At 40.4% G+C, this 19735-nt stretch overlaps 1 protein-coding gene and 1 long non-coding RNA gene across 4 annotated transcripts in view; one reads left to right on the top strand and one right to left on the bottom strand.

Moving 5' to 3' along the window:
• LOC115144045 (monocarboxylate transporter 12-B-like) overlaps window positions 1-19735 on the bottom strand; it is a 30789-nt gene extending 11054 nt beyond the window's left edge. The window contains exons 1-3 of one of the 3 annotated variants that reach the window (XM_029684672.2): window positions 19683-19735; window positions 14925-15162; window positions 7797-7900 (exon numbers count right to left, since the gene is read on the bottom strand). In XM_029684672.2, coding sequence (XP_029540532.1) covers window positions 7797-7900; window positions 14925-15052 — 232 coding nt within the window. In that variant the 5' untranslated portion in view covers window positions 15053-15162; window positions 19683-19735. Of the gene's footprint in view, window positions 1-7796; window positions 8341-14924; window positions 15163-19682 lie in introns of those variants that run through there. The other 2 variants (XM_029684674.2, XM_029684673.2) reach the window with 2 other exon arrangements.
• Window positions 255-14542, top strand: LOC115144046 (uncharacterized). The gene is made up of 3 exons (XR_003865761.2): window positions 255-673; window positions 1163-1274; window positions 11007-14542. It is a non-coding gene; the product is annotated as an uncharacterized LOC115144046 (long non-coding RNA).

The raw sequence follows: 19735 nt of genomic DNA, 5'->3' as shown, positions 1-19735 counted from the left end.
GCCAGCCAGTAAATCAATTATTTATCTAATAAAAGCAGAATCTAATTAATGTAATTAATGTTAATAAGCTAACCCCATTGTTAAGGCCAGACATTTTTGTCATATGATAATGGTATTTGGTCATATGATTATGGCAGGGGTCAAAGGCAGGCAGTAGAGAGAGTGGACAGAGAGAGAGCATCGACCATGCTGAGGCAGGGAGAGGACAAACGGGTCATCATCAACTCCCCATCTTTGCTGACTGTAGCCCAAGTGCTATAACACATGTTGTTGCCTACATTCTGATTTCATTTGGTTGTCATGGCAGGGGTCAGAGACAGGCAGTAGTGTGACGGCCTTGAATTTGTCTGAACCGTCTCAGTGCTTCTCCTTCCAATAGGGCGGTTCCCCTTTTAATTCCCTATTAAATAGCCAGCATCAGCTAAGCAAAAGTGGGGTTGTGATGGTGGTGCAAATGAGGATGTGTTCAACCCTCAGTTCCGAAGCTTTTTTACTCTGTTTTGTTCTATTTCAAAGAGTGCTTTGTAGCCTTGTCTCAAGTTTAACCACCAGGATCGGATCCATTCACATCTCAGTTGGTCTCCGCTGTTTCTTCATGGCCTTTCTCAGCTGGAGATCTGTTGGCTGATTGGATTGTCTGACTGACCGACTGACTACAACTTTCTTGCATATGGTATTTAATTTGTTTGAGTGTGATTTATACCGTGTTGAGTTATGTGGTCAGTTGTAGTTGAAGACTACTGAGATTTGATACTCTTTATGGTTGTGTGGCAAAAGAGTTTGATATTGTGATTGTATGATTGAGACTGGGTTTAGCTACAGTTTATTAATGGACAAACATTGCGTGACTAAGGTCACTTGGGTTCACTGAACTCCTTTACCGAGCTGGACTTTTTATGCCTGAGATACGGGACTTTTCTTGAGGAACCAGAGATCATTGATTGTTATATTATTATGTGTGTGTGATCATTTATTTTGGTAATACAACCAATGCAAAAGAACACAGTGTTTTGAAGTTATTTCCAATGTTTTAAGAGTTTATGAAAAGTGTATGTCCACACTGGCTTTTACATGAGTCCTTTGTATTGGTGTAGACCTGACGGACCGGATGGGACTCATTCCCTCTCAAACTAAAAGGAGAAATCTATATTTTCTTTGGTAGGCACAACCTACCTGGCACCCTACAAACAATAACCTCAAGTCAAAACCGTTACAGTAGAGGGAACGAGAGCACCGCCCATGTTGATGTAGGGAGAGGACAAACAGGTCATCAGGTGAGAATTTGAGTTACAAGGCACTATCAGTCCCCCAGACCCCCTTAGAAGGGCTGTTGACACCGAAACATGTTGACCCTGACCCCCACCAATATGCAAGATAAAAAGTTACGCCCTTCGGATTGTGTATTGCACTAGAGCAGTACATACTGTCTTACTTGTTTTTATCCAAGCAAATGTCTGGCAAACTTTTGCCAAAAGACCGGTGTATGAATGATTTGTAGCCCAGGGGGAATATGGGCAAACCAGCTCTTTACTTTTCTCACACCCTAACACGATAAAACATGCAGATACAGGAAAAAAGGGTGGAACACCAATTTAGCATAATATTAAGCTCCGATAAGATATACTACATGAAAAAAAATATTTGGACACCTGCCTGTTGAACATCTCATTCCAAAATCATGGGCATTAGTATGGAGTTGGTCCCCCCTTTGCTGCTATAACAGCCTCCAGTCTTCTGGGAAGGCTTTCCACTAAATGGTGGAACATTACTGCCGCGACTTGGGCTCGTAGTCAGCATTCCAATTTATCCCAAAGGTGTTCAATGGAGTTGAGGTCAGGGCTCTGCGCAGGCCAATCAAGTTCTTCCACACCAATCTCGACAAACCATTTGTGTATAGACCTCACTTTGTTCACAGGGGTATTGTCATGTTGAAACAGGAAAGGGCCTTCCCCAAACTGTTGCCACAAAATAGGAAGCACAGACTCATCTAGAATGTCATTATATGCTGTGGTGTTCAGATTTTCCTTCACTGGAACTAAGGCGCCTAGCCCTAACCATAAACAGCCTCATTCCTCCTCCACCAAACTTTACAGTTGGCATTATGCATTGGGGCAGGTAGAGTTCTCCTGGCATGCACCAAACCGAGATTTGTCCGTCGGACTGCCTGATGGTGAAGCGTGATTCATCACTCCAGAGAACACGTTTCCACTGCTCCGGAGTCCAATTGCGGCAAGCTTTATACCACTCCAGCCGATGCTTGGCATTGCGTATGGTGAACGTAGGCTTGTGTGCGGCTACTTGGCCATGGAAACCCATTTCATGAAGCTCCCGCCGTACAGTTCTTGTGCTGACGTTGTTCCAGAGGCAGTTTGGAACTCGGTAGTGAGTGTCGCGGAAACACGATAGTGAGTGTCGAGGAAACACGATTTTCAGCGCTCGGAGGACCTGTTCAGTGAGCGTGTGTGGCCTACCACTTCGCGGCTGAGCAGCTGTTGCTCTTAGATGTTTCGACTTCACAATAACAACACTTACAGTTGACCGGAGAAGTTCTAGCAGGCCAGAAATTTGATGAATTGACTTGTTGGAATGGTGGCATTCTATGACGGTGCCACGTTGAAAGTCCCTGAGCTCTTCAGTAAGGCCATTCTACTGCCAATGTTTGTCTATGGAGATTGCATGGCCATGTGCTCAATTTTATACACCTGTCAGAAACGGGTGTGGCTGAAATAGCCAAATCCACTCATTTGAAGGGGGGAGTCCACATACCTTTTCTATATATGTAACTCACCAACTGATTTCAGTCTTATGTAGCAAAATTATAATTGATTTTTTAAATTGGATAAAAGTAGAGACTCAGAGCTACATAATGCTATATCATACACTGCATTTGAGCAAACAATGGGAACGTAATTCTGCTTTGAAAGTTGGTCAACTTGTAAACTCACTTTTGAGAAAACCGTCTTTCAATGTTTTGGTACTTCTATTGGAGAGCCCTTATTTGTCTACACCCATTCAACATTGTTCACACCCTCTTAAGCCTTGCCAGCTAATCCCAGACATCTAAGAGAGCGAGAGAACAGCTAACTGAACATTCCTCGCCCTAGCAGAGCTGGTTAGGCTGTTATGTTATCTAGAGCGTTGGTGACTGCAACTGTGCTGTCAGATTGTCCGTTCATAAATTCAGAGTGTTTCGCGTAAATCAAATGAAAAGCCGCGTTCGACACGATTATCTAAACATACTGCATACTGACCAGCTCCAATAGACGCAGGCTATATGACAGACCAATACAAACTCATCTCTTGGCATGTCCGGCTCACTCATTATCTCAGCCAATCATGGCTAGCGGGAAGGTTACTGACTTTTTCTGTAGCTAAACCAACTAGACTCATAATTTAACAATATTTACAGTATTTAACAGCATTTACAGATGGCATAAAAGTTTGATAGTAAGGCACATGAAAGTTCACATGTTCGAGAAGGCATTTCTGCCAAAAAACGCATTTTGATTAAAAAAATACTTTTTACATTCAAACGGCTCTACTGTGAAGTCGTGACTTGCGACATACGCCTAGTTTCCTGAATCGGGTCACATATAGTGTACATCACTGCTAGTTTCAACTTGTATAAATAGATGCAAGTACATTTTTCTCTTTTGCCACTTTTTTTTGTCACTTTGGACCATTGATACTGTGAGTAAACACAAGACAAAGAGTTGCAAAATGTGAACCTAGAAGAGAGGTTTGTGATCCGCAGCAGTCCTCTGTGACCCGTGCTGACTTGCCTTGGCATACACCTGCCTGATCATGTTACCTAAGTCAGGCTTGAGTCTGCAATGAGTCAGTTTAAGGGTCTATTTTTACATGCTTTTTCAAAACAGTCTCTATCGTGGTGTCAAATTTCACTGGGAGCAAGCGAAATAAACAAACTCCCTCTGTTGGGTCATAGTGTTGTGACACTGTTTTGGTATTTCAAGATGTTCTCTGTGTGTTGCTGACTTTGTTCTCTTAAGAGCTAAATCAACAGGAAAAGAAGCAAACTCCTCTCTCTGGTGTCTGCTTTAGTCAGCCATGGGGTTCTCAGTACTTCATTCTTAAATACGACTGCACTAATGTGTACCTACTAATAAAATACAATCCTGTGATTCAACCCAAAAACTTTTTAAAGAGCAATCAACATGTCCAAAAGATCTATCGAAGATCCAAAGAAGATCCACGCACTTAAAAAACACTAAAACATACCTTCTGTTCTATGTAAGGGGGTCAAACAGGGAACATCCCAAATTAAGAGAAGCAGCAAAAACTGACCAATGGGTTGGCTGAGTTGCAAGGACACATTGCCAGTCAGCGGCCTGTGACTTTCTCAACTTAAGCATACTGTAACTTTGCTGTGTGATTGTAAAAAGTACATTTACATGACATTGTCTTCATCATGTGTCCTAATTGGAAGCAAAATTATGTACAAAATATCAAACCTAGTTGTCTTAGTTGTCAAACTAGCTTAACTTCTCCTTAACTGCCTTTTAAAAGCTTATATGTTTACATCCAATGAACCAAATCCATTTCATGACCTCCCTGGGCATTGAGCAACCTGTCTAGACCACACATTCCAAGACAGTGCCAGGCCGAGTGTGATGCCAGATCACTTGCTGAAGCAGCACTTGACTGATGGCCATTTGTATTTGTATGTATTATGTATCCCCATTAGCTGCTGCTAAGGTATAAGCTACTCTTCCTGGGGTCTGGCAAAATTAAGGCATATATACAATTTTAGAAACATTACAATACATTCATAAATTATTTCACAACACACTAAGTGTATGCCCTCAGGCTCCTACTCCACTACCACATATCTACAACACAAAATCCATGTGTACGCATGTTATTGTGTGTGTGTATGCATGTGTCTGTGCCTATGTTTGTGTTGTTTCACAGTCCCCATTGTTCCATAATGTTCCATATTTCTAAATCTGATTCTACTGCTTACATCAGTTACCTGATGTGGAATAGAGTTCCATGTAGTCATGACTCTATGTAGTACTGTGCATCTCCCATAGTCTGTTCTGTACTTAGGGACTGGTGGCATGTCTTGTGGGGTATGCATGCGTGTCAGAGCTGTGTGCTAGTCATTTAAACAGACAACTCGGTGCTTTCAACATGCCAATACCTCTCACAAATACAAGTAGTGATGAAGTCAATCTATCCTCCACTTTGAGCCAAGAGAGATTGATGTGTATATTATTGATGTTAGCTCTCTGTGTACATCTTCCACTGCAAATCTACCATTCCAGTGTTTTACTTGCTATATTGTATTTACTTCGCCACCATGGCCTTTTTTTGCCTTTACCTCCCTTATCTTACCTCATTTGCTCACATTGTATCTAGACTTATTTTTCTAATGTATTATTGACTGTATGTTTGTTTTACTCCATGTGTAACTCTGTGTTGTTGTATGTGTCGAACTGCTTTGCTTTATCTTGGCCAGGTCGCAATTGTAAATGAGAACTTTTTCTCAACTTGCCTACCTGGTTAAATAAAGGTGAAATAAAAATATACATTTTTTAAAACATCCAAGGGCCAGCCGTGCTGCCCTGTTCTGAGCCAATTGAAATTAACCCAAGTCCCTCTTTGTGGCACCTGACCACCCAACTGAACAGTAGTCTAGCTGCAACAAAACTAGAGCTTGTAGAACATGCCTTGTTGATAGTGCTGTTAAGAAGGTAGAGCTGCACTTTATTATGGACAAACTTCTCCCCATCTTAGCTACTGTTGTATCAATATGTTTTGATATGTTACTCCAAGCAGTTTAGATATGTTTGATATGTTACTCCAAGCAGTTTAGCCACCTCAATTTGTAATAATTTATTACAAAATTTAGTTGAAGTTTAGGTTTTTGTAAATGATTTGTCCCAAAGACAATGCTTTTAGTTTTTGAAATATTTAGGACTAAAGTATTCCTTGCCACCCATTCTGAAACTAACTGCAGCTCTTTGTTAAGTGTTGCAGTCATTTCAGTCGCTGTAGTACCTGACGTGGATAGTGTTGAGTCATTCCTATACATAGACAGACTGGCTTTACTCAAAGCAAGTGGCATGTCTTAAGTAAAGATTGAAAAACGTAAGGGGCCTAGAAGGCTGCCCTGGGGAATTACTGATTCTACCTGGACTGTGTTGGAGAGGCTACCATTGAAGAACACCCACTGCGTTCTGTTTGACAGGTAACTCTTCATCCACAATATATCAGGGGATGTAAACACCTATGTTTTTCCAGCAGCAGATCATGGTCAATAATGTCAAAAGCTGCACTGAAGTCTAACAAAACAGCCCCCACAATCTTTTTATCATCAATTTCTCTCGCCCAATCATTAGTCATTTGTATAGTGCTGTGCTTGTTAAATGTCCTTCCCTATAAGCTTGATAAAAGTCTGTTGTGAATTTGTTTACTGTAAAATAACATTGTATCTGGTCAATTTTAACCAAAACTTTACTAAGGGTTGGTAGCAGGCTGATTGGTCGTCTATTTGAGCCAGTAAATGGGGCTTTACTATTTTTAAGTAGCGGAATGAATTTTGCTTCCCTCCAGGCCTGATGGCACACACTTTTAGGTAGGCTTAAATTGAAAATATGGCAAATAGGAGTGGTAATTTCGTCCGCTATTATCCTCTGTAATTTTCCATCCAAGTTGTCAGACCCCGGTGGCTTGTCATTGTTGATAGACAACAATATTTTCACCTCTTCCACACTCACTTTATGGAATTCAAAATTACAGTGCTTGTCTTAAATAATTAGGTCAGATATACTTGGATGTGTAGTGTCAGCATTTGTTGCTGGCATGTGATGCCTAAGTTTGCTAATCTTGCCAATTAAAAAAATCATTCAAGTTAGTGGCAATATGGCAATATCAGATAGTTTTGTGATGAATGAGCCATCTGATTCAATGAATGATGGAGCTGAGGTAGCTTTTTTCCCCCAAATGTAATTGAAGGTGCTCCAAAGATCTTTACTATAATTTCTTTAATTCACAGTGTAGTTTTTTCTTTTTTTATTCAGTTTAGTGATTACTCAATTTGATTACTCAATTTGAGGTATGTTTGCCAATCGGTTGTGCAGCCAGACTAATTTGCCATTACTTTTGCCTCATACCTCTCAACCATACCATTTTTACATTTCTCATCAATCCACTGTGATTTAACAGTTTTTTACAGTAATTTTCTTGATGGAAATGTGCATGCTTATTAGGGGTAAGCAATTTCATAAATGTGTCAAGTGCAGCATCTGTTTGCTCCTCATTACACACCACTGACAAATATTCTTTACATCAACAACATAGGACTCACTACAAAACTTATTGTATGACCTCTTATACACTATATTAGGCCCAGCACTTTGGTTTCCCTAGATATGGCTACTATATTGTGATCACTACGTCCGATGGATCTGGATACTGCTTTCAAGCACATTTCTGTAGCAATAGTAAAAATGTGATTAATACATATTGATGATTTCATCCCTGTGCTGTTTGTAACTACCCTGGTAGGTTGACTGATAACCTGAACCAGTGTGCAGGCACTGGTTACAGTTTGAAGTTTTTTCTTGAGTGGGCAGCTTTATAAATATTTAAATCACCCAGAAAATATACCTCTGTTGATATCACATACATTATCGAGCATTTCACACATGTTATCCAGATATGAACTGTTAGCAGTAGATGGTATATAGCAGATTCCCACAAGAATGGGCGTTAGGTGAGGCAGATTAACCTGTAGCCATATTACTTCAGTATTTAACATGATGACTTACCACACAGCATAGTGGTGCAGTCCACCAGACTGTGGATCCAGGCTGTCCCTGAATAGTCCCCACCAAAGTGCATCTGAAACTCCACAAAAAAAATTGAGATGCATCTGGAACAGAAGAAAAAGATCAAGATGAAGAGAAATCATGACAAAAAATGGATTATCTTGCATATTTCAAAATGTCTCAGAACTTAAAAATGTATGTTTCCTAGTGGTGTATCTGACACAAATTTCACACAAGTCACAATGGTGTGCATACACGCACACACACACAGTCTGACAAGCACACACACACCAACACACCATTTTGGTGTATTCAGCACATGTTCTCAGAACACACTGAGGTTTCTTCGATTATGTAATTACTATTTTCCAGCTAGACATGGTGATGACCTGAGCGGTCGGAGGGAGCGATGCAACCGTAATGAATTGTGTAATCACGAAGCTGAGGGGAGAGCTGTAAAAAGCCTGGGACGTGTGGGAAGAACGCCTGCTTGGGGGGTAATGAACCACAAGCTCCTACGTCCGAATCTGCAGAGAGGCTGCACCTGTACAAACAGAGGAATAGCACCAGTCAGGCGATAAGGCCCAGATCACTCAGTGTGAATGTGACGGCCATCTGATCCTCATGTCCTCCCCAGCACTGGCCAGAGAACGCACATGTGGGGACCTACACAGGGCGGCCCTCCGTCAGCCTGCTGTTTCCTTACACACACACACAAACGTGTATACACACGCTGTCCGCTACAGCTGGTTTAGGGGTTTAAACTCACTCACTAGACCTTAAAGGACCTTGGGATCACTTATGCATTTAGGGGTTTAAACTCACTCACTAGACCTTAAAGGACCTTGGGATCACTTATGCATATCAAGAAAGTAGAGGATCAGAACTGCCTAGACTTATTATCTTTGGTTACTCTTAAACCCTTGGTAAAATTTCACCCATTCCTTCCAATTCCGACCTAATATTGCAATGTGCAATCGGGTAAAGGTTCAAGGTGACAATCTGGGCAGGCATTATCAGTTTACAACAATCAGTGACCAGGTTGCTGTTTGATAATTATTGAATAATGTTGGGAGGGACATTCCAACATACTCTTCCTTGTTTAAATGTTTTCCAATTATAATCTATACAAAGGATTGCCTTATGGAAATGTGAGATTATAATCTCCTTCTTTATCCCTCACCCAACAGGTCTTCATCTGACTGAACCGGTTTTTTCAGTAATGCAATTCACTAAACCCCCTCCACCTGGGAAACAAAGCATGAAACGTGAAACCTTGAAAAACAACATTTTAGAGGAGACCTACAAAAATGTATTTGTTCCAGCAAACAGTTCGCTTGAGTTATTTTTCTGGCAAGCAATTCTCTCAAGATTCTATTTGAATCTGTGGCAAACCTGTGGCAACAATATTTATTGCCATTAGTGACAAACAGTTTACCAGAAGCCTTTTCTGGTGAACACATGAGAACAGAACCAACAACTGAAAAATAAGGACAATTTTTAGAGGAACAGAACCGAGAACTAAAGTGATCAATACTGTTCCGGAACAGAAACGTTATTTTAAAAGCATGGGAATCGGTTAATAATGTTATTTTATGGCCATTTTTTTCAGTCCCACAACAAACGCAACAAAGTGCCTGTGCAAAGCCCTCACTGTCTGTGCAAAGCCCTCACTGTCACTCAAACTTGTTCTAGTGTCTGCCTGCCAGCTGAAAATCTTTGCCAGTGTGTGTGTGGTGTACTTGCCCCTCCCCCTCCTTCTGAAGCATACATAGTCTACTGTAGCTACTGACGTTTACAGGGGTGATTCAGAAATTAGGGAGAGCAATGTTTAATTAGAAAATAATGGATTAACTTTTTCAATGCTAGTTAAGGATACTATAGTTATCATGTTTCACATTGGATTTATTAACTACAAAAAGCTAAGATGTGTTATTATTTTAATTCGGGTTATTATTTTAATTCAAACTTGTTCGCTAGCTAAGCTTGTTAGCTTATGATCAATTTGCCTTTTAAAATGACAAACTTGTATTAGCTAACACAATGTGCCATTGGAACACAGGAGTGATGGTTGCTGATAATGGGCCTCTGTATGCCTATGTAGATATTCCATCCAAAATCAGCCGTTTCCAGCTACAATAGTCATTTGCAACGTTAACAATGTCTACACTTTCTAATCAATTTTATGTTATTTTAATGGGGAAAAAAAGTGCTTTTCTTTAAAAAACAAGGACATTTCTAAGTGACCACAAACTTTTGAACGGTAGTGTATATTAATTTCAGAGTTTAAAAAAGAAACAGGAACAATATAAACCGTAACTTTTTGGGGGTTTAAACTGGTTCAGAACTTTATTTTGCTAGTCGGAACAAAACGATTGGGAAATAATGTTGGTTCCAACCCCTGCCGTTGAGTGTCTAACTTATTCATTAAACATCCTAAGAAACTTTAAAATTGTGTTAGCTAATTGATGCTTAGTTAGCAATGTCATGTTTTGGGCCTCCCGGGTGGCACAGGGGTTAAGGGCACTGTACTGTAGCGCCAGCTGTGCCACCAGAGACTCTGGGTTTGCGCCCAGGCTCTGTCGTAACCGGCCGCGACCAGGAGGTCGCACAATTGGCCTAGCGTCGTCCGGGTTAGGGAGGGTTTGGCCAGTAGGGAAATCCTTGTCTCATCACGAACCAGCGACTCCTGTGGCGGGCAGGGCGCAGTGCGCACTAACCAAGGTTGCCAGGTGCACAGTGTTTCCTCGGACACATTGGTGCGGCTGGCTTCCGGGTTGGATGGCGCTGTGTTAAGAAGCAGTGCAGCTTGGTTGGGTTGTGTATCGGAGGACGCATGACTTTCAACCTTCGTCTCTCCCGAGCCCGTATGGGAGTTGTAGCGATGAGACAAGATAGTAGCTACTAAACAATTGGATACCATGAAAAAGGGGTCAAAAAAACAAAAAAAACAATGTCATGTTTTATCGGATAGAGTGAAACACATTTTGGCTAGTGCTTAACGTTAGCTATCATATTTTTTTCACAATTAATGTAAGCTAACTAATGATTTGCCTAAACACTTATTTTTTAGGTGAATAACTTGCTGTCTTAGCACCAATATGCATGTCAATATGCTAGTGTCACCGTTCAGTAGCATGTTAGCTAGAACAGCTAAGGTAGCAACAATATGAGCTAACTTGACATCAAAGCCAAACTTTACTTTTGCAGATGGATACCGTTCCCCTACCCGTGGTGTTGGTTGAGGCTGCATTGGGAGAAGGATGCATCAACAACCTGGAAAGATGTTAGTGGTGCACTCCCTCATAACACTTTTTATTTAGTGATAAATGAGTGTATCGTCTTCAAGCTTGAAAAGGACGCTATGTAAATGCATTTATTATTCTAATAAATGAATACATTCATTCTTTGTAACAATTAGATCTCTCATTGCTTTAAACTAGTAGCGAGCTCATCTTAATCACGTGTTGTTAATTCTCTCTTTCTTTCCAGAAGCAATCAGTTACAATGCACCTGGTCAAGGTCAAGGTTTCTTGCATGCATGGATTTGTTAACAATAATTAATTTTGGAAAATAATATGAATTCCCATACTAGGCATGAATACATTTTATGTTGCATTTCTTCCACCCAAGCCTTGTACACCTGAGTCAGGAAGAAGAGACAACTAGTATTTTACATTTAGCAGATGCTCTTATCCAGAGCAATTTACAGTATTGAGTGCATACATTTTCATACTGGTCCCACGTGGAAATCAAACCCACATCCCTGGCAATGCAAGAGACATGCTCTAGCAACTGAGCCACACAGGACAACTAAACTCAGCAAAAAAGAAATGTCCTCCCACTGTCAACTGCGTTTATTTTCAGCAACCTTAACATGTGTAAATATTTGTATGAACATAACAAGATTCAACAACTGAGACATAAACTGAACAAGTTCCACATTTGCCAGTTCTTGCTGTGAGATGTTACCCCACTCTTCCACCAAGGCACCTGCAAGTTCCCGGACATTTCTGGGGGGAATGGCCCTAGCCCTCACCCTCTGATCCAACAGGTCCCAGACGTGCTCAATGGGACTGAGATCCGGGCTCTTCGCTGGCCATGGCAGAGACTGCCTGCAATGACAACAAGCTCAGTCCGATGATGCTGTGACACACCGCCCCAGACCATGACGGAACCTCCACCTCGAAATCGATCCCGCTCTGGAGTACAGGCCTCGGTGTAACGCTCATTCCATTCGACGATAAACGTAAATCCGACCATCACCCCTGGTGAGACAAAACCGCGACTCGTCAGTGAAGAGCACTTTCTGTCAGTCCTGTCAGGTCCAGCAACGGTGGGTTTGGCAACGTTGTTGCCAGTGATGTCTGGTGAGGACCTGCCTTACAACAGGCCTACAAGCCCTTAGTCCAGCCTCTCTCAGCCTATTGCGGACAGTCTGAGCACTGATGGAGGGATTGTGCATTCCTGGTGTAACTCGGGCAGTTGTTGTTGCCAACCTGTACCTGTCCCACAGGTGTGATGTTCGGATGTACCGATCAGGTGTTGTTACATGTGGTCTGTCACTGTGAGGACGATCAGCTGTCCATCCTGTCTCCCTGTAGCGCTGTCTTAGGCGTCTCACAGTGCGGACATTGCAATTTGTTGCCCTGGCCACATCTGCAGTCCTCTTGCCTCCTGGCAGCATGCCTAAGGCACGTTCACGCAGATGAGCAGGTGCATGTTCATTAATTGTTTATGGTTCATTGAACAAGCATGGGAAACAGTGTTTAAACCCTTTACAATGAAGATCTGTGAAGTTATTTGGATTTTTACGAATTATCTTTGAAAGACAGGGTCCTGAAAAAGGGACATTTCTTTTTTTGCTGAGTTTAGTAGATAACTGGCTCTTGATGATCAAGTCCCCAGTCTAGATTGAAGATCATAATTAGTTGATTAGTTTGAATCACTTGTGCTAATGCTTGGCTGGAGAAAAATATTGTATACTGTGGCTCTCTAAGAACAGCTGGCCACACATTTAAAGGTAGCTATAGTAAGCCTAAGCCTCAGTTTACACTAGCTACCTTGTTTGTTTATATAGCATTTATACATGACAGAAACATTGCTTCCTTGCTGAAAAATATATAGAATGTATGTTTCAGTGAAAAGCATAGCAACATCAAGGTAACATTGTAACAGCTGATGCTGTTTTTCCAAAGCCAAAACCGCCCATTAGCCGCTGAGTCTACCATTAAAAATGTTTTCAGTAATTGTTTTCAGTATCCTAATGTTGTTTTTGTTTGGTGTGTTCTGATTGTTTCAGTGCATGCATTCAACAAGCGTTGGACGAAGGACTTCCACAAGGCCGCTATCTCCAAAATTCACTCAAAAAGTGATCTATTTTTTGGGGGAAATAATTATCTTTTAAAATTCCATTGGTTAAAAGCTATTGCTCAGTCATCACTTGGCTCATGTAAATTCTGTAGTTGCTCCATCCCACGGTCAACATCCCCAATGTGTTCACATTTCTCTTATGTAAATGTTATTTGGGAAATATTCGGTCTTTATTTTTTTCTTCATTAGCATGCTGATGATTTCAAGTTGTATTGATTTATTTTGATCTGTTTAGACATCGAATACATGTTGTTTAGTATATTTATTAAGTTTAGTTCAGTTTTCTCTGTGAGAAGCAAGTTCATTTAAAGTTATATGTTATTTGGTTTACGTAGACACAACATGTCAATGTTAATACAAAATTCAAAAGGCACTCGCACATCTGAGCTATCTTTGTTGCAGGTGCGTGGTAACACTTGAATATGATGAGAAAAAAACAAGAAACACGCACACTGCTCTTGCTAGTATCACTGCTCTTTAATAAGCTTTACATATCGGCCTCAAGGCCTTTGTCAGAGCTTTTGTGAGTGTTTATAATTTGCACCCTTATGTAGACATTACTCCCCCCCCCCACATCTCAATGCATCGAATGGGGTTGGAGTCGAGGAAAATTACCAAAAGGTCGTAATGACGAGATGCCCATGCATGTTGTGTTGTAAATGTGAACATGAATTAATGCCACTAATTCAGACTACTCTTACGTTTTTTCTTGCACTGTACCGAATGATTTATGAAAACTTGTGATTTATGATAGGTCGATGTCCTCATTGTGGTTTTACAGACGTGCTTAATGCGTTTTTATGTACACACTTTATTAGAATACTTATGAAATGCACATTGTTATATTTGGTAACACTTGCTTATTTTCCCTGGACTCCAACCCCATCCGATGCATTGAACAGATGTGGGGGAGCAATGTTGTTAATACACAAAGTAACCAAAAACCTGATATTTGTATACATAATGCTTGTTTGCCAGAAGTTCACAAGTCGCCGCAAATTTGCCACAATAGCTTGCCAGAAAACTAATTTGCGTGTGAAAATATTGTCAAAAATATGTCACAACTATTTGCCAGAAATAAGCCTGTTTTTTCCCCGTTAAGGGTAGATGTTAAAACACAACCATCCTCACTCAGGGTGTATTGTGCTTCAATGTAGTTCTATACTGAAGGCCTTCTTCTGACCTGCAGGTTGTTTACCAGGCACCCAGTGTAACCTGAACTGGGAAGTGTGATGGCAGAAACACAAGATACCTCTTGCCACTTTAGTAAACTGGAGTCTTGTTCTAAAGTCATACTCAGTCCAAGTTGCACTATATATAGAATTGACTTTGACCTGTATTACATATATTATAAACATTTCATCATATCATAATAGTGTTATTTTTTGAAAATAATTTTCAGATGTATTTAAAAGGACATACAATATTTCTGTGTAAGATGATAATAAGTATTGGAGAATAAGTATTTTTGAATACCTTTCAACTCACACACTTTATTAAGTACATAGCCCACCATTATAGAATGGATGGATAACCTGCATCAAGTTTGGTTAAAATTATTGTTGTGTTTGAAACCATAATTTGTCCCACAAACTTAACTGTACTCAAACATGTAATAAAATTACTAATAGACTGATTTGTTAGGATGCCCACATATACTGTAAAATAAACACACATGCTTATCACTCCACAGTTCCCAGAGTTGGGTCAGGTCCCAGGGGATCTGCAGTGACTCTCTCCAGCTGCCAGACTTACCTAGTGACGGCACGTGTGCAAACAGTGACCATGAAGCAGCCGGCCACGATCACCCAGCCCCAGCCCCCATCAGGAGGGGGGACCGCTGGTCTCTTCTTCACCTGAGCCATAGCCGCAGCATGAACCATGCTCAGATCCTTGTTCTGTTCACGCGGTTTTCTCCTGTTCTCAGCCAAGAAGCCCCAGGTACACCTCGCAGACAGACAGCCTCACACAGTCACACCTAGAATGGGTTGCACTGATTGTTGAAGAGGCTGTTCAGTTCACTTCAGTTACACTGTTGTAGAACACAGGGAGAAGCAAATATACTAGCTAAGACTCTATGAATAAGTAAAAAAGAGACTCGGAATCATTGACAGGCATCAATTGAGATGCAGTACCCATAAACAAAAAACCTCAGACATCTTCTCTGGGTCTAAAACATGTCCAGCCCATTCAGCATTTGTTGCAGAGCTAGCCTACGAACAAGGCTAGTCACTGCTGATGTGCATGTTGAAATACTTTACTCCCCGGCCCAAGCAGCACAGTGAGGCGACAGGGTAATGACGTAGGAGTCCATGAGAGGAGATGTTTACTGGCAAGGTGTCAGGGCTAACTCGGGGTGGTACAATATTAACTTCAGACACCAGCAGCCGTCTGCTGGCATGACTTCGGACCCTGTTGAAAAGCTGTGGCATGTGCTACCCTAAAACACTTTCCATCTCTGCAGCTTTGGTTCCTCAGATGTCAATTGACCAGGTGATTTGGCTACCCTTCATTTCCCTTAAATGTACTCCCGCAAGCAGCAAAAAAGGATTTGATTGATGAATGTCAGTTAATGTCAGTACTTAAATCACTAATCTTAATCAATAATCCAGTGTGATTTAAATCAGTAATCGAAACGCACTAGCTCTATGATATCTTTATATGGAAACTAAATAAAGAGTTAACATTTTAAAATAAGAATGTGGAGGATATACAGGGCCTTCAGAAAGTATTCATACGCCTTGACTTATTCCATATGTTGTTGTTTTACAGCCTGAATTCAAAATTCAATAAATAGATGTTTTTCTCTCAGAAATCTACAAATAATACCACATAATGGTAAAGTGAAAACATATTTTTGAAATCTTTTCAAATGTATTTAAAATTAAATACAGAAATATCTAATTTACATAAGCATTCCCGCCCCTGAGTCAATACTTTGTAGAAGCACTTCTGGCAGTGATTAAAACTGTAATTCTTTCTGGGTAAGTCTCTAAGAGCTTTCCACACATGGATTGTGCAACATTTGCCCATTATTGTATAAAAATTCTTAAAGCTCTGTCAAATTGGTTGTTGATCATTGCTAGACAACCATTTTCAAGTCTTGCCATAGATTTGCCATAGATTTAAATCAAAACTGTAACTCAGCCACTGAGGAACATTCACTGTCTTCTTGGTAAGCAACTCCAGTGTAGATTTGGCCTTGTGTTTTAGGTTATTGTCTTGCTGAAAGGTGAATTCATCTCCCTGTGTCTGGTGGAAAGCAGACTGAACCAGATTTTCCGGATATTGCCTGTTCTTAGCTCCATTCCATTTATTTATTTTCCTGAAAAACTTACCAGTCCTTAACAATTGTGACCCGTTTGGCAGAAAAGCCTTCTCGAACATGTGAACTTTCACATGCCTTAATAACAAACTTTATGCGATCTGGAAATACGAATAAAATTGTAAAATTATGAGCCTAGTTGGTTTAGCCACAGAAAACTGCCCAACCAAGCAAAAAGGCAGTAACTGCTCATTTGGTCGAAAATGAGTTAATGTCATTTTTGCTACATTAAATACATGCTTAATCATGTGGACAAGTATCCTGCCTCTATTGTATTGTGTTTTGGAGAAAACGGGGGTCACGTTAGCAGTAACTGCATAAAGTTACTGTGAAACCAAGGTAAATAAAAGCCATTTTTCTCAGTTCCACGCTATAAGCAGCTACTGCCTTTCTGCTTGGTAGGGCAGAAAAAGTGGGCAACCTTCCCTCTAGCCACGATTGGCTGAGATAATGAGTGGGCTGGATATGCCGAGAGATAAGTTTGGATTGGTCTGCCATATAGCACGCTTCTGTCTATTTGAGCTGGTCAGTATGTCTAGTTAATCCTGTCTAACGCTGCTTTAAAAAATATATATTGCATAGTAAAACTGCATAAGTGTGGCTCTCCACTTTCCGGAGGACCAAGTTTTGAAATCTGTGGAATTCGAGTATGATAGCTAATGAGATTAAGAAAACACCTGTCTCCGGATTACATATTCAAACTAAGGGCACCCATGGCATCCGACAGGAGATGCGTCCATCCATGATGGGTAAGATGGTCTAGCTAGCTACATCTTCAGATATTACATGTTTCTAATTTTGACAGAAAGTGGTTTAATTTCAAGTTAAAATGCACTGTTAGCTAGCTAACATTAGCTGGCTGGCTCACTAGCTAACGTTACGTGTATGATATTATTATTCGTATATCAGAGCCATTTGCTTGGCTAGTTATAGCCTAATGTTAGCTAGCTAACATTGAACCTGGTTGGTTAGCTACCTGCAGATTCATGCAGGGTAGTAATGCCATGAGTTGGGATTATGGTTCATTGTTTAGCTAGCTAACTAGCGACATGTCTTAACAAAAGACTCCACTATTCAAGTAACAATTTTGGGTGCATTCGATTTCAGTGCACTCTGGTCTGAGTGTGCCAGAGCGCAGAATAACAGATGAATTTACGAACGCTCAACATTGAATATGACCGGTGTCAGTAAACGATGGCAAAAAAGCATCATTAAATTGTTGCCAGCAGAGCAGTTACAGTAACCAACACTCTGGATAACAAGAAAACAGCCTAACCAGCTCTGCTAGGATGAGTAAAATGCTCAGAGTTTGGGTGTGGACTAAAGCTTAAGAGGGTGTGAACAATGCTGAATGGCTGTAGACAAAGAAGAGTTCTCCGGTAGGTATCAAAACTTTCAAAGGCCATTTTCTCAAAAGTGGGGTTACAAGTTTATCAACTTTCAAAGTATAATTACTTTCCCATTATGCCTCAAATGCCGTGTATGATATACCATTTTGTAGCTCTGTGTCTCTGCTTTTAACCAATGTAAAATACACTATTTCACATTTTGCTACATAAGACCAAATCAAGGCTGTCGATCACAATTACAAGCATTTTTTGCAGTATTACTTTAGTGCCTTGTTGAAAACAGGATACATGTTTTGGAATATTTTTATTCTGTGCAGTCTTCCTTCTTTTCACTCTGTCAATTAGGTTAGTATTATGGAGTAACTACAATGTTGTTGATCCATCCTCAGTCACCATTGGCCTTACGGTGAAATTCCTGAGTGGTTTCCTTCCTCTCAGGCAACTGAGTTAGGAAGGACACATGTATCTTTGTAGTGACTGGGTGTAAGTGTAATTAATAACTTTACCATGTTCAAAGGGATATTCAATGTCATTTTTTTAATCAATCTACCAATAGGTGCCCTTCTTCGCGTGGCATTGGAAAACCTCCCTTGTCTTTGTGGTAGAATCTGTGTTTGAAATTCACTGCTCAACTGAGGGACCTTACAGGTATGTGTGGGGTACAGATATAAGGTAGTCATTAAAAAATCATGTTAAACACTATTATTGCACACAGAGTGAGTCCATGCAACTTATGTGACTTGTTAAGCACAGTTTTACTCCTGAACTTATTTAGGCTTCCCATAACAAAGGGGTTGAGTACTTATTGACTCAAGACATTTCAGCTTTTCATTTTTTATTCATTTGTAAAAATGTGAACAAACATAATTCCACTTTGACATTTTGGAGTATCGTATGTAGGTCAGTGAAAAAAATCTCGATTTAATACATTTTAAGGCTGTTAATCAATTGTCTGCATTTCTAGTTGGTTAAAACCTGTCTGACTCCCATTGCTTCAGCTGCTGAGCCCATGGCAACCACATGCCTGGTTCAACATGGCCAGAGCTACATTATTGCACAGCAGGGAGAATAATCTACTGAATATCCTTTTGAGTTCATTGAATCCAAACTATTACTACATAGCCCTATCTAGGTCAATTGTTAATCTAAATGTTGCTGATAAAAAAAATATATATATATAATTTCATGGCATGTTTGTTTATCATTGTTTTGTTAACCTTAGAACTTAGACATTTGCCACAGTCGGCAAAGTTTTGATTCTGAAGTTTAGGAGATTGCACTTCAAATTCATCAAGTAAAAACATGGGATCATGCGATAATGTTTGAGCCTCATATAAAAACATAAGACAACGCAAGCAATATATCGTATGTGTCGAATTGACAGAAGGCAGATATTGTGTGGTGGGTTCACGCGGTTGAACTATCGACAATGTGGACTGGGTCTCATGTTCACCATATTTCCTCCTCAGGAAATGGCAAGTTCTCAAAAACGTGCAGCTTTAGTAAAATGTGTAAAACTTTTTCAGACCTTCTTTTCTCTTTGTGTTATCTTAGCGTGCAATAATTTCCAGTTTATATCAAGCAAAACATGTGCATCAATAAGTTACGGAATAAACAACTTCGGCGACTTTGTAACATTATGTTCTTCTAATGAATACCTTTCGTTCTCATCAGCATCGGTCAAAGCGCCAATAGAACACCAGAGGCTGCTGGCTTCGTAGGCTACACAATTTTTTTTAAACAATCAATTGGAAATAATACACACAGCACCAACATTTGAAAATATTTCCAATAAACATTTTCCCCACAGTTTCCAAGATGGAGCAATAAGGTTCTTACCTTTCCAGACACACACATCAGCTGTTGTTGAATTGCATAGCTCAGTCAAGTCA

This window comes from Oncorhynchus nerka, linkage group LG16 (genome assembly GCF_034236695.1).
Source record: "Oncorhynchus nerka isolate Pitt River linkage group LG16, Oner_Uvic_2.0, whole genome shotgun sequence".
Taxonomy (NCBI): Eukaryota; Metazoa; Chordata; class Actinopteri; order Salmoniformes; family Salmonidae; genus Oncorhynchus; species Oncorhynchus nerka.
Note: the sequence above shows the minus strand (reverse complement) of the source record. Positions and strands in the feature narration are given on the sequence as shown.